The 14,981-nt window shown below is 42.1% G+C and overlaps 1 protein-coding gene across 2 annotated transcripts; it reads left to right on the top strand.

The window, feature by feature from the left end:
* Nucleotides 1–737: 737 nt before the first annotated feature.
* reep1 (receptor accessory protein 1) lies at nt 738–14,955 on the top strand. 2 transcript variants are annotated; one of them, XM_061842996.1, is made up of 8 exons: nt 738–864; nt 1,989–2,061; nt 2,719–2,795; nt 2,945–3,065; nt 3,322–3,435; nt 5,016–5,178; nt 8,107–8,303; nt 11,800–14,955. In XM_061842996.1, exons 1-8 carry the CDS (start codon nt 833–835, stop codon nt 11,857–11,859), a joined length of 837 nt encoding a protein of 278 aa, XP_061698980.1. In that variant the 5' UTR covers nt 738–832; the 3' UTR covers nt 11,860–14,955. The 2 variants fall into 2 exon arrangements, with proteins under 2 accessions (XP_061698980.1, XP_061698979.1); XM_061842995.1 differs by lacking the exon at nt 738–864 and adding an exon at nt 1,824–1,915.
* Nucleotides 14,956–14,981: the final 26 nt, after the last annotated feature.

Consider the following 14,981-nt stretch of genomic DNA (forward strand, 5'->3'; position numbering starts at 1 on the left):
CTGTAGCCTCACTCTTCCCTCTCCACCTTTCTCATTCACGCACATATATTCTGTTTTACAACTAATCTTCATTCCTCTCCTTTCCAATGCATGTCTCCATCTTTCTAATTTTTCCTCCCCCTGCTCCCTGCTTTAATTGCATATCGCTATCATCTGCGAACATCATGGTCCAAGTGGATTCCAGTCTAACCTCGTCTGTCAGCCTATCCATTACTACCGCAAACAGGAAGGGGCTCAGGGCGGAACCCTGATGCAGTCCCACCTCCACCTTAAATTCTTTTGACACAACAACGGCACACCTCACCATTGTTCTGCTGCCCTCATACATGTCCTGCACTATTCTAACATTTCTCTGCCAAACCTTACTTACGCATGCAGTACCACATTTCCTCTCTTGGTACTGTGTCATAGGCTTTCTCTAGATCCAGAGGCACAATGTCGTTCCCACATCTCATAAACATGCAACCTTAATTGGACTCTTAATTATCCCTATGTGTGATTGTGTGCAAAATCAATCGTAAATGTACTGTAGTTTCTCCACTCTCGTGTATTTCGATTGCCTTATTGAGATGCGTCGAGCTTTCAAAGAAAAGTGGATTGTACGCATTTCGGCGCTAGGGGGCGCGCCGCACGCCGTCTTGAGTCGAAACACCGCCAACCGCTGCCCCACGCAGCACTGCGTGACGCCGGCGTCCCTGTGTGCGCGTGCGGCGCGTGCTCGTGCTTCGACTGGCTTGTCATCGTCGTCATCATCATCATCCTCCTCATCCTCAGGAGGAGGAAACTCCTCCTTAGCAGCAGACGGCGCGTTCTGTCGCCTCTCCGGCGCAATATGGTCTCCTGGATCATCTCCAGACTTGTGGTGTAAGTCGTTTATTTTCCAAATCACTTCACACGTGGCTTTGTTTTGTTGCTTTTTGGAAAGGACGTGCCATGTTTTTCCACATCGATTCTTCAAGAACAGCAGGAGATATATTTTTCTATTTTTTTTGGGCGGGGGGGGGGGTGTCAAAATGTGAAACTAGATGTTCTGAACCAGCTCCAGAGTAATGCTCGAGGTGGGCCTGTTTTATTTTTGACAAGCTTTCGGTAGCCGCCTTGACGTTCGTTCTCTTATGTTTTGTATTTGTTATCATTACGGCAGATGGGCCAAATAAGCGAAGCGGCAACGCGACTGGGCGGTGGTGACTCCATAATAATGTGTTGATGTCCCACATCGGAGGGGGAAGAAAGAAAAACAAAAAAAGGGATGGGTGATCCTTCTCAGGTTACAAGCAGTCATGTTATTGAAAGCACAAAAAGGATAGATCCAGATATGCGTAGAGTACTATACACCCTTTCCCACGGCCAGCTTTTTATTTTTTTTTAAATCTCTATTATGATTTATTCGATTCGATATGATGGACAAGCCTCGCCAAATAAGCCAATTTAATTGAGACGCGTCTTCATTCACAACGTGGGGCGAGTGAGGCGCACTCAGCCCACATAACGGTGATCTCCGACAAATGCATTCTATTTGTGCTCGAGTGCATGTGGGTCAGTAACTTGATCGGCCGGCTCGCCCTCAGCTGTTGGCCGGCCCGCGGATCGAGCACCTCGAGCCGGGCGCCGCAGGTGCCTCCGCGCAGCCGAACTTTCTCTCACTAGGGGGGCAAGAAAAGCAGCAACATGGCGCACTTCAATCTGACTTCTTAATTGGGGACCTTTATCATAAGCGCTCTAAAATCAAATGACATCACAGTGACGTCACGATGACATAGGGTGTGGGTGACGGGTCACGTCGACACATGAACCCGTAACATTGAGAGTGCAATGTAAACAGTTCTACTGCGGCTTCATTTTGAGTTCATACTGTGGTGGGATTGACACTGCCTACAATGTTAACCTTTGCGCAATTAATGCATACCCTGTTCACGTATGTAGATGCATCCCTTAATCGTGTCCCTATGTAAAGTTGCCGTGTTAAAGCTGATCAAATGTCCTTCCAGGTTGGTGTTTGGTACGCTATATCCTGCCTATTCCTCTTATAAAGCTGTCAAGTCCAAAGATGTAAAAGAATATGTGAGTACTTGTGTTTATTTTTATTTTAATTACAACATCCATTCATCCATTTTCTTTGACGCTTATCCTCACAAGGGTCGCGGGGAGTGCTGGAGCTTATCCCAGCTATCAACGGGCAGGAGGCGGGGTCCACCCTTAACTGGTCGCCAGCCCATTGCACGGCACATAGCGACAATCAGTCGCACTCACCATCACACATAGGGGCAGTTTAGAGTGTCCAATTAATGTTGCATGTTTTTGGGATGTGGGAGGAAACCGGAGTGCCCGGAGAAAACCCACGCAGACACGGTCAGAACATCCAAACTCCACACTGGCGGGGCCGGGATCGAGCCCGGGTCCTCAGAACCGTGAGGTCGTATGCGCAACTGAGCTATTCTGTTATTAACTGGCTGCTAAATACGGTCTGTAAATTGAGTAAAGGGGGACGCATTTTTCTACATTTACATTTGAATTGCTTGTATGTGTACAAATGCTAGTTGGGCATGTGGAGTGCTTTGACCTTCTGCCCAGCAACAATTGGCAGATGAGCTGGTGCAATGTCACACACTTGTTTCAAGCGACTACAGCGTTGCGTAAAGTGTCACATTTTTTATGCCCCTCGCTGAACTTTGACCATCTTGAAATCATCCATTGTATTTCTTTTCTCCTGTGTTTTAGGTGAAATGGATGATGTATTGGATAATATTTGCCCTCTTTACATCCGTGGAAGTATTCACAGATATGTTTCTTTGCTGGTAAGCGGTCTTGTGCTGTAATTTAAATCAAATATGTGGTATTAGATTGGCTCAATACCCACACACCAGCCATAATAAACCTATATTTGAAAGTGTTTGTGACTATTAAGCCTCTTGAGTGTGTTTGTGTGTCATCAACTTGACTCCAGGCTTCCTTTCTACTACGAACTGAAGATAGCCTTTGTGGTGTGGTTATTGTCGCCGTACACTAAAGGGTCAAGTGTGCTCTACAGGAAATTTGTCCATCCCACTCTTTCCTCCAAAGAAAAGGTGATTATTGCCCAGTACCTTTGCCACTTCCTCTTGCGTCAGTCCAAAGAAAAGCGGACTGAAATGGTGGAGTTTTGTCCCATCCTTAATAGCGTTTGAGCTATCAGGGGAACAAACGTGGCTTTGTGATAATTTGCGTTTGCTGTTTTGCTACTGGTCCTTTTCCCTGCTCCGTCTGTGACGGAATGTGTTGTGTGCGATCAGACATTGTGGGACAAAGAAACCCGACGTGATTTTGTTTTGTGGCTTGCCCCAGGATATTGACGACTACATCTGCCAGGCCAAGGACAAAAGCTACGACACGCTGGTGCATTATGGGAGAAAAGGACTGAATGTGGCCGCCACCGCTGCTGTCATGGCTGCAACAAAGGTACCGCTGACCCTGGACAGTTTTTTTGTTTCGTTTGTTTCTGAAACTTAAAGAGCTTATGTGACATTGAGGTGGGGCAAAATTTTGATATTGCTGTGTATCCTTTGCAATTTTGTACTGATACACATGAGTCCAGTATTATTATTGTTGCTTTCTATACTGCACTATATTGCACACTTTATATCAGGGGTGGGCAAACATTTGTCCTTTGATCTGTAAAACAAATGTGCCAGGTGATTGGTAGAAATATTTTTTCAATGTGAAAATGGTTGCAGGTTTTTCAATATATGAGCCGTACTTTAGCAGATTTTTTTTTTTTTGTTGAATTATCCATCCATTTTCTTTGCCGCTTATCCTCACGAGGGTCACGGGGAGTGCCGGAGCCTATCCCAGCTGTCAACGGGCAGGAGGCGGTGTACGCCCTGAACTGGTCCATACCCAATCACAGGGCACATAGAGACAAAGAGTCCCACTCAAAATCACACCTTGGGGCAATTTAGAGTGTCCAATTAATGTTGCATGTTTTTGGGATGTGGAAGGAAACCAGAGTGCCCGGAGAAAACCCATGCAGGCTAAGGCGGAGAACATGCAAACTCCACACAGGCGGGGCCGGGATTGGACCCGGGTCCTCAGAACTGTGTGGCCAACGCTTTACCAGCTGTTCCACCGTGCTGCCGTGTTGAATTATGAGTACACGAAAAAAAGAACAAGCGTCGTGTAATGGCTTTGAACTCAACACAGAACAAGCAGTTTGGTAGATTCTGAACAATTCTTCAAAAGAGAGGATTCAAGCAGTACAAGCCCACTTCCAAATGAGTTTACCTTGGCATTAGACATAAAACGAGATGAACATATTTAAAAGAAGCTCATGGCTTTGCCCAAGGAAAGCTAAACATCATGCTAACAAACAATGCAGAACTGTATAAACAAGCTAACAAATAGTGAAAAAAAGTGTTATGGTATTATGACGCTTCTGGCAACTGTATTTGAACAGTGGGGAAAGACAATGTAGACAGCCAACATAGAGTGGAATTGTCGAGAGGACGTCTGCTTCACAGTCCACATGTTCTGGGTTCGAATCTTGACTCAGACATTCCAGTGTGGAATTTAGTTTTGTCTGGCTATCCCAGTTTCTTCCTACATTCCAAAAACATCCATGTTATGTTCAAGACTAATTATTTTGTGACCTGTAACTGACAGGCGTTGAGTCTGAGGTGTCTGGGCCTTTCGCCCCAAAATCAGCTGGGACAGGCACCGGTGACCTTAAGGACAAACACTACTGAAAATGGATTGATTTTTTTTGTAGCTAAGAGGTAATAGCTGTAATAAGCATTAATAATAATAATAATAATAATAATGTAATAATTAGCCGCTAATTTTGTAGCTAATGTTTTGTAGCAACTTCAGTGTTCACCTTTTACAGGTTTAATAAATTCTAACACCCCCCCCCAAAAAAAAGAAAAAAAAGAAACCCTCATGAAAACATGCACTATAGAATCTCCAGTAGCCCCAAAGTACACCTGAGCTTTGTTATAGAAAAAGTTATATTGTGTCTAACTAGCTGCTCTATCCTGTCTCAGGGCCAAGGAGTTCTAACAGACAGGCTGAGGAGTTTCAGCATGCAAGATCTGGCGGGGTATGAGTCGGACACGGCCGGCTCCGCGCAGCCGACAAGCGGGGAAACAGCCGCTCAGCACCGGGCTCGCACCATGATCCGGAGCAAGTCGGAGAGCTACCACAAAGGTGAGCAGACACAACCTTAATTAAGTGCCTCCATTATTGCAAGGGTGGAGAACCTGCGGCTCGTGGGTTCATGCATGGTCCGCGAGAGCGTTTCAGCTCCTTCTAAAATCTAATAAATCTTCAGAAGAACTGAACAGTGAATCCTTGTTTATCGTGGAGGCTCACCCAGCGGCAGTCAGTGAAAATCTGCGCTATGTAGAGAAAATGTTTTACATGATGCTTTTGCCACTCCCACATGCTTTAAACACATTTAAAACCATCAAAAGTAATTTAATCTTTAAAAATACACTTTTCCAAAACATTATAAATTTATTTTAATACATGCAAAACATAATCCATGTAACATCAATAATCTCGTGTGTGTGTGCACTTCTCCCAATTTTAAACATTTTCTATTTATCACATTTGTCACTTCCACTTGTAAAACCCAAGTAAAACAATACGTGATTAAAAAAATGTATATTTAAACACCAAATTGTTCAATCAACCTGTACACAGTACTAACAAAAGTCCAATAGATTAATGTGAACATAATGCAAAATGCCATAGATGGGCTAGTGGAAATGTTACAGTGTTACAAACCTTTAAACAAATGCTACTGGAACACACACAGGGCAGCAACGCATTCAAACAGGGGACACAATGATAGTCACAGGTATATATTGACTGTACTCTGTAGGGCACCGCGACTATCAATTTGGAACCTACTCTACCTGTACATTCTTCCAGCAGACCTGAGTGCCACCAGGCATGTTGTGGCACAATGCACTACGATGCTGAATGAACAGAACTCTAAATTCGGACTTGGCTGTCCACTATAAAAATCCATAATAAAAACAATGAAATAATGATCGATAAAGCAGTCACACACAAAGGTTAACCACAAAGTAGAGGAGGGAGGGTTCACTGTGTTAATACAAGTCCAGTACAAGTTCACTGTGTCCGGTTATCATGTTGATTTCCTGCCCAACGTGAGCTTAAGGCCATAGATATTGTTCAGTTAACTCCTCTTTCCTGAGTGCTCCCTTTAAGACCCCCGCCCTCATCCAACACCAACTCCCCCACCCCCACCCTCCTGCCAACCTTCCTGTTTGAAATGGGCCAGTGCGTCCTGTGATAATGCTCACATGTACAGTAGCTGGGGGGGATTTATCCCTTATCCAATGTCATATAAACAGGGGTTTTTTCTTTGATACTTTTAGTTTTATTCTTGTAATTTAGTCACGTATTGCTAAAACAAGACACAATAGTGATATGATGTCCTTAACTGTACTATTAAACATTTAAAAATGTTTCTGTGTATGATTGTTAGAGAAGTCATCATGAGACCTTTTTTGTCTGTACATTATTGTCCAAGACGCTAAATCAACCCCTTGGCAGAATATCGCCCTCATGCACATAGTTGTAAAGTTCAGGGTTCAACTCTCAGCCTGGTCTGACCTTCCTGAGTGGAGCTTGCATGTGCTACCTGAGCTTTTGTTTTTGTTTTTTTTTCCCTTGGTACTCTGGCGTCCTCCCAGATTCCAAAAACTTCTCAAAGTGTCGAAATTGTCCGTAGGTCTGAATGTGAGTGTGAATGAGTGTTTAAATATCCATTTTGATTATCTGGCAACCAGTCCAGGGTGTACCCCACCTCCCACCCAAAGTATTCTGGGAAAGCCTCCAGCCCCAATGAGGACATGTGCAATAAATGCATGTTGAACACCTTATTACATTACCTGATATGCATGAGTAATTAGCACAACCCCTCTTTTTTTATATTTACAGTATATATAATGATCTGTATTGTACATGTTCATTGTACAAAGAGTACTTTTATTTTTTGCAGTACAACTTTATTTCAATTGTCCACTCATTGTGCTCGCACATTCACTTTTGCCATTGTCCCAGATTGCAATTGGGCCCACCCCACTGACAATTGCATTCAATCGGATTCGTACACTCACTCATCCAATCGCTTTCCAGATGCCTTGATGGCCTGGCAGACAGTCGGAATTTGGATGATAATCTGCTTTTCAATACTGTCGCGAACCTGTGGTTGCTTTTTGTGGCTTGTTGCAAGAGTTTTAAAAGATGTAACTGAGATCACAAAGGTGCCTGAGTGAGATTTATTATATTTTATTTTATTTGACTTAGTTGGTGGGTGGGGTGACTGAAAGGAGGAGGAATAGCTTGCTGTGTCTCTGCGGCAAAAATAGTTGTCGCTTCTCTTCACTTTGTCATCTTTTCACTCTGACTGGACGGTGTTTGGTGTGCAGTATTCGCTGACTGCCAAAGTGACGATTTCGGCTGTTCATCAGCTAACGTTACCAGCTGCCTTTTGAAGTTGGCCGTGCATACCACTTGTGCTTTTGTCATATTTGATTAGAGACATGTATATTTTCTAAGTCACCATGCGACCAGTCTCATTGTTAGTAAAATATTTCAATACGGATGAGTTAGCACCACTAGTTTGATGCGCTGACTCTTTGAAAATGCAATTGTCATTGCGCAGTTGACTAATTGGTTCAACCTCTAGTGCATAAACAATATGTGTACATATTGTGGGCCCGCATTCATAAAGGAGTAGTATTTATGTCGACAGTTCGTTTTCATTGGATAAGAAAGTTACTTTCAGATGTCCTCCAAGACTATTCTTAGTTCACCAGTAAATGTCAGCTGTGGGTTCGCTGCTTAAGATCAATGTCATGCCCGATTAACAACATTTACACTGCTGCAAATTGATATTAACTCGTCATAGCTTTCTGTCTGGTTTCCACGCGGTAGTTTCGAGGGACATGATATCAGATTTTTGTTCTTAATAGCCAAAATCAGTACCACGTCTTTGAGGTATTATTTAGACACCGTCAGTGTCCTTTGTCAGTCAGTCACTTGAGACTTGATGACCCAATTCATGATTCACCTCCACCCCCCCCCCCCACTTTCTAGATTTTGACATGACTGATTATGAGGTGTTGGCGTTAGACCAAAGGGAGCCGGAGGACTCGCTGACACCTGATTTCTCCCCACCCTCGACGCCTTCTCCCACTCCTCCACCTCCGGAGGAGTTAGATGAGGGAGCGAAGGGTACGCGGGGGGCTCCGATCACGCCTCAGCTCGGGCTGGTGAAAAGAAAAGCTCCCGAGGTACCCAGCCGGCCTGGTCACCACGAGTGCTCAACTGCTGCTGCCTGCCTCTAACACGCTCCCCTGCGCCCCCGAGAGTGTTCATTCACTCCCCCCACCCCTCCCCGCCATCAGCTGTGTTTTTATTCAAGTGCTGTGTCACTAGAGTAAACGATCCCCATGCTTCAGTGCACCTGCAGGCGTTAACACTTTTTTTTTAACCCATGACCCAGAATTAGGTCGACTTGTGTGACTGCGTTTGGAACTGCGGCATATAAAGGCCGACTTGAATGATGGATGGACTAAGTGCATTTTTCCACATAATTTCCGTAAATGTTATGTTTGTCTTGATGATTCTGCAGAACGACTCCTGTTTAAGAAAGAAAAAGTTTACATTGTCCTAAAGCACAACTGTGAAATTGAAGGCCCGAGGGCCAGGTGGGCCATCGGTATCATTTTATGTGGCTTGCGAAAGCAAATCTTTCTTGTTGAAATCTGGAGCAAAATTTCTATATTGGCATCTGTCTCTGATCTCAAAATGAGCTATCAATCTGTTGTACGTAATAATGTGATGAGACAATTAAACATTGACATGGCTTTACACTAATCATGACCTTCTGAGGGAGGGGTCGGGAACCTTTTAGGCTGAGTGAGCCATCAAGCAAATATTTTAAAATGTAATTCCAAAAGAGCCATCCAATATTTTTCAAACTAAATACAAGTGTATTCGAGCATTTTATTTAAGACCAACACTTCAAGAGTACAATAAGTCTCTAAATTCATTTAGATAACATTATACTGTTACTAAATAATGATGACAAAAGTACTTTTTACCATTAATGCGACTTCTTTGCTGATGGCTTAGTCTGTTTCATACGTCATTAAATCAAATTTCATGCAGCTTTTGAGACTTTCATCCGTTATTCATGAACGTAGGTTGGTCGTAATGTTTTTTTTAAATGTGAGAAAGACCTTTCATATGCATACTGTAGGTAGAAGCGAACATTGTCAGTCCAGAAATATTCACACGCCGCAGTGTGTGGTACATGACGGGAACTGCGTTCCAAGATTTCACAATCAGATGGTCTGCACGTTGAATTTTTTTCATTTGTCCCCACTCATGTGCGCTCGCCAACAATGCTTGCCCACACAGGCATGTGTTTATGTAAAAAAAAAAAAAAAAAAAAAAATTCCGGTGGTGGGCAGCGCATAACCACTCTGTCCAATACAGACAGCTTTCGACTGACGTCACACAGCTTCAGGTTGAGAACGCGGTCGCCATTTTGGTTTGGTGAATTCGTGTAAACAAACCGTAACTAAGCAGGAATAATTTCAGAAAGGCATATAAATGGGGGCGCACTGCTATGTTATCGGTTGCTCAAACAAAAGTGGCCATTGTAAAGCGTATTTCTTTGGACTGCCAGTTGTGATCAAGAACCAGTGCGAGAAAACGGAGCAGTTAGCAACCAAACGGCGACAACTGTGGCTGTCTCGTAGAGCCGATCTACCAGCCAGGCACAATACTCCTGTGTGAATGCAATGCATGCCTCCAAAGTCTGTATTTTCTCTTTTATTATAATAAGTTTGCAAAAACGAGTTTCCGCACCGCTAGCTGTTTCGTGAGTTGAGTTAAAAATGTAGCCGTGGAAGTGGAGAAAAAGTTGCGGGCTCCATTTGGGACTCGTCCCAGTCGAACCTCTCTCTCTCCCTCTCGGTAGCAAAAACACAAATAATAATCTATACCTCTTTCCTTGGTATAATCAACATGATTTAACACAACGCTGACTATAACCACGCGGTACATATTTAAATTGCATTGTGCGGTACACTAACCTTAGCAGTGTGGCGACACAGGTTGCTTACAATGGATACCGCCACATGACGAACCCAGCCATTGATGAATTGGTTGTTGGCCGCCAGTCCTTTGACCTTTGACCTTTCTTTAGTTGGTCCATGATATAAGAGCTTGTCGAGAAGAGGAGATAGTTGACGATGTCTAGATAGGTTACCGATGCCCACGTGTGTGCTCCATTCGTGTATCTCCAAGGCATATGGGTCAATATTGTCGATCAAAGTACACTTCTCGTCGTAACGGTTTCTGGAAACAACATCTAATGATCCCTGATAACTTTCCAAAGTCTTTTTAGCCATCATGTGTCACTTTTAACAGTCAACTGCTCGATTGCAATGGACACATTGAGAACCCCTGCTGTATAAAATATGTTGTTATGAGGGCTCCGCGAGCCATATGCAACCACCAAAAGAGCCAGGTGTGACTTGCGAGCCATAGGTTCCCGAACCCTGCTCTGAGGGAACTGTAATTACATTGCGGCCATGCCAAAATTTAGTTTGACACCCCCTGTGACCTAAAGTAATAAATGAATATATGAAGTATGAGTAACATTTTTGGAGAATCAGTTATGGAAACATTCCATACAAGAGACTTTACGGTTAGCTAAATTACATTACATTCATGTAATGATGATGTCATAATACAACTTTGATTTAAATCCTAGATTATACAAATGTAGCAATGTAAAAATGCACAATTATGCTCATTAAAGTTGCGCTTACAAGTGCTTCAATCATCATATGACACCTATTTTAACTCCAGGAAATGAAATTTAATTATGTCATGTCATTATCCAAGTCGCCTGTCCTTACAAGGGTCGCGGGAAAGCTGGACCCTATTTCAGCTAGCTTTGGACGAAAGGCGGACTACACCTGAACTGGTCGCCAGTCAGTCGCAGGGCAGAAATTTTAATTATGTACAGTGGAATTGTATTTTACATTCAGTACTCCAGTTTGCATGTAGCTTAATTACGGACCTAAAATCATCCATAAGTGTGAAAGAGTGAGTGGGTTGGTGTGGTGCACCCTAGACTGGTCGCCACTCAGTCACAATGCAGAAATGTTAATTGTGTACAGCAGAATTGTATTTTTCATTCAGTACTCCAGTTTGCATGTAGCTTAATTACAGACTTAAAATCATCTATAAGTGTGAAAGATTGAGTGAGTGGGGGAGATGCACCCCGGACTGGTCCCCACTCAGTCACAGTGCAGTTACTGTCAAATGCACTCACACTCACGTTCATACATATTGACATTTCAATTAATATAACATGCATGTTTTGGGAAGCTTTGGGAGAAAGCTGCACTACAAGATGTATTTTTTTTTTAAATTTAATGCTCATTATTTACAATACGGTATGAGTATTACTGTGTAATTTGTATCGTTAACATTGCTAAACTACCTCATAGTGAGGTGAGTGGGGTTCATTTGGAATAATAAAAAGATTTAAATGTCCTTAACTTTATAAGAAAGCACATTGATGAATGTTATGTATACGTGTATACATCGGGCTTCAAATCATTTTTAAGTCTATTTGACCGTTGCAGGCTAAAGCATGCTCAAGGAATGAGATGAAAGTGAAAATAATACTTAATTAAAAAAACAAAAAGTGCTTTTTCTTTGCAAGTGATCATGTGGCTCTTGTTTGCCTTTCTTCCCCCGCAGCCTCCCCTTAGAGTCTTAAGGCCTCTCACGAGACCCAGGAGCGCTGTGTTCAAACACTGAAGCCACGTGAGCGCGTGGGCAGTGGACATCAACGCCTCCAACCGTCTCCAGCTTGCTGCAACACGTAATTTTAATAAAAGGAACCTTACGTGAGTGAAGCGGCACTGCTTTGGAATTCGGTATTACCGAAGTGACCTGTGACGACCTGTCTATGTGATAGTTTATGATACAGCAAGGACAACAAGTGAGCCCAGTGCTGATCAAATTAATTACATGTACAGTGTTTTGTTTTTTGTTTTTTTTTCTGTCACATTTGGTGGGGCACTCGCATGTGTGTCTGGCCACGCATTATTAGTTGTGCTACAGAATAGAGCTGTAGCAGGTCCTCGCTTGTCATAAAAAAAAAAGTGTTAAGTCACCACGAGTCAAATGCACGGCTACAGTGGTGTACACGATGTGGAAAAGTATTATGTGAGTCCTAAAAACAACAGCTTGTCATGAAAAGTCAAGCAGCAGTGACTGAATTATTTACCGCTGTTAAAGCCTTAAGGAACGAGACATGAGACAAGTACCACATGGTGATAGGTAGTAGAGAGCCACAAGTATTTGGACAGCGTTTTCAATTTGTGATTGACGTGTCTGAAGGCTGTCAGTCAGAAGTTTACCTTCAGTTGTACAGGTCTCACAAATATTGTTTTGGGAATTTACCATTTAGGTATTTCAGCCAATCTATGCAGGGTACCCCAGGATCTTTGGTAGGAAAAAATAAAAACACCAACTGTCCTAGTACTTCTCGACCAAACTAATGTGTTCACATTAATTCCTTTTGCACTAAGTCCCTTTGCCCTCACTTCTGGAAATTGACCCAATAGAGCAGGTGCATCTCAATAATTTGGTGAAAAAAATTCTTTCAGTCGTTCAATTCAAAAAGGGGGTTGTCAAGCTGCCACAATAGTCACCATACACTTCTTTTTTGGGGGGTGGTGGTCTTGTTTCAAGTATCAATCGGCAGACATCGGGGCATTAGCATTTGGTTGGCTCAGCAATTTTTACAAGCAGCTTTCCCTTGTCCATGTCTTGCCTATCGACATTGTAGCAGTGTTGCACAATTGTCTACCGGTGAGAATTTCTTTTTTTCCTCTCTGACCACACCTCAGTGCCATTTCGAGACGCTTTATGCGCCAACAATTTACGCTATCCGTGGCAAGTTTGTCGAAACAAGATCGGTTCTTGACCACCACTGATGAAAACAACAAATTCTTAGAGCAGGTGTTCACGCAAAGCCAGAATAAGTGCATCTGGGGGGGAGGCACTGCAACTCAGCATCAACAAAAGCTTGATTCGGCGGATGCTTCAGAGACCGATAAAGTTTGAGCATCAATCTTCCGTTTTATAAACACTGTTCCAATGTTATTCCAAAACCTAATGGCAAATGTAGATTGCCTCGCATCTGTTTGAATGATACCTGAAATTAAAAAAAAAAAAAGGAAGCATATTGTGAGTTTTGGGACACTTTATATAATATATATTGCACCCAGTGAAATATTCAATTTCTTTAGAATCTAACTGATTATTAATCTTTTAACAAAAAATCCAAAACTTACCATCTTAACAATCAAAATAGTTTTAATACAGAAATTAAATTCTGAAAACAATTTTCCTGTGTTAAATAAGACTACTGAACTAAATATACTTATCGATGATATTATTCTTGAAGATGCACCTGAATGTGCGGTGAGCATCCGTTTTTGTAGGCCACTTTCACAGAAAATTGAATGATTTTGACAATCTACTGCAACCATTTTTTTTTTGGGGGGGGGGGTGTCCTTTATTTAGCCATATAATGCAAATCAAAACATCACTGACATTATTACATTGTATTTTCTATTTTAAGTCACTGTTCTTTTATTTCCTGAGCATTTCTACTGTGGAATTCTTGAAATTTTGTAGATTCATCATTTTAGCATACTGTATGTGTGCATGTGTTTTTAAAGGGCCCGTCTACGACTTACTTCATTCAGACTACACGCACACAACCGAAACGTTCACACATACCTCTAAAAGCTCGCAAATGACATCACACATACTGAAAATCCACAGTATCCTTAATACGCTTTCATACGTTATACTGGCATGCACTCATATACTTCAGTACACATTTCAGTATAGTGTGAGAGCATTTGTGTATAAGGTCAATCTTTAATTATGTCCTTAATGGCCACACGTAGTGTTTTGTCTTCACTTTCTGAACATGTTGTTACTGAGCATCGGCAACATTTGAGCGTCACCGTCAGTTGACAGCCGGACCTGCACAGTAGTAATGTTCTTGTCATCAGTGCATTCTCAGTGCTAAAACTATAGCTTCTCAGGTACAATAGTCTTGTTTACATAGCACTCACTAGATTGTTGTAAATACACTCGTTATTCATATCAAGTTTCCCTTAAATGGATGTGATTAAAAAAAATACATGAATGGGAAAACTGTTTCAGCATTAGTATCACTGTTCCTTCGTACTAAACAACGTGGACAAATATTTGCTTCGATCAAAAATGTCACCGTTGCATTATTGTGAATGTAAAGTGGGGGTGATACAGTATAGCCAAGTACTGTAGTAGTACAGCATTTCATCCAGCCTGCCACATGATTTGAAAAAAAAAAAAACAGAGGAGCAGTTGGGGAAAAAGAAGCCCGGAATAATTAACCTGAATGCTAAAAAAAAAACCACAATACACACGTTTGATGTTGAATCATATTTGTTCAGATACTGCATGTCCCTAGGAAGACTTTGTAAAACCTGAAATGATCACCAACAAGAAAAAAGGTTACCTAGCCCCGCTTTAGATCAAATTATTCGGTAAATTAATGGAAATGAATCTACAGATTATTAAATGCTTCCACCTTCACCTGCAGGGATATCTTACGAGTTTCTGTTCTGGCAGGCCAGAATGACTAAACAAGTGACTTCAAATAAATCTGCACTACATAGAAAAGTGATGACATTTACTACTGGTAAAAATCAAATTACACCCATTAAAGATGAAGCAAATGGTGTACGTGACTGACTCCATTATTATTTTATTTGTACTGTGGTTAAAAAAAAATGGATGCAATGACAATTTTTGATGACAACATTATATTATACCAAGATGCCAATTTGTGGATTAAAACTTGAGCTTGACCC

The sequence above is a fragment of the Syngnathoides biaculeatus genome, chromosome 15 (genome assembly GCF_019802595.1).
Source record: "Syngnathoides biaculeatus isolate LvHL_M chromosome 15, ASM1980259v1, whole genome shotgun sequence".
Lineage (NCBI taxonomy): Eukaryota > Metazoa > Chordata > Actinopteri > Syngnathiformes > Syngnathidae > Syngnathoides > Syngnathoides biaculeatus.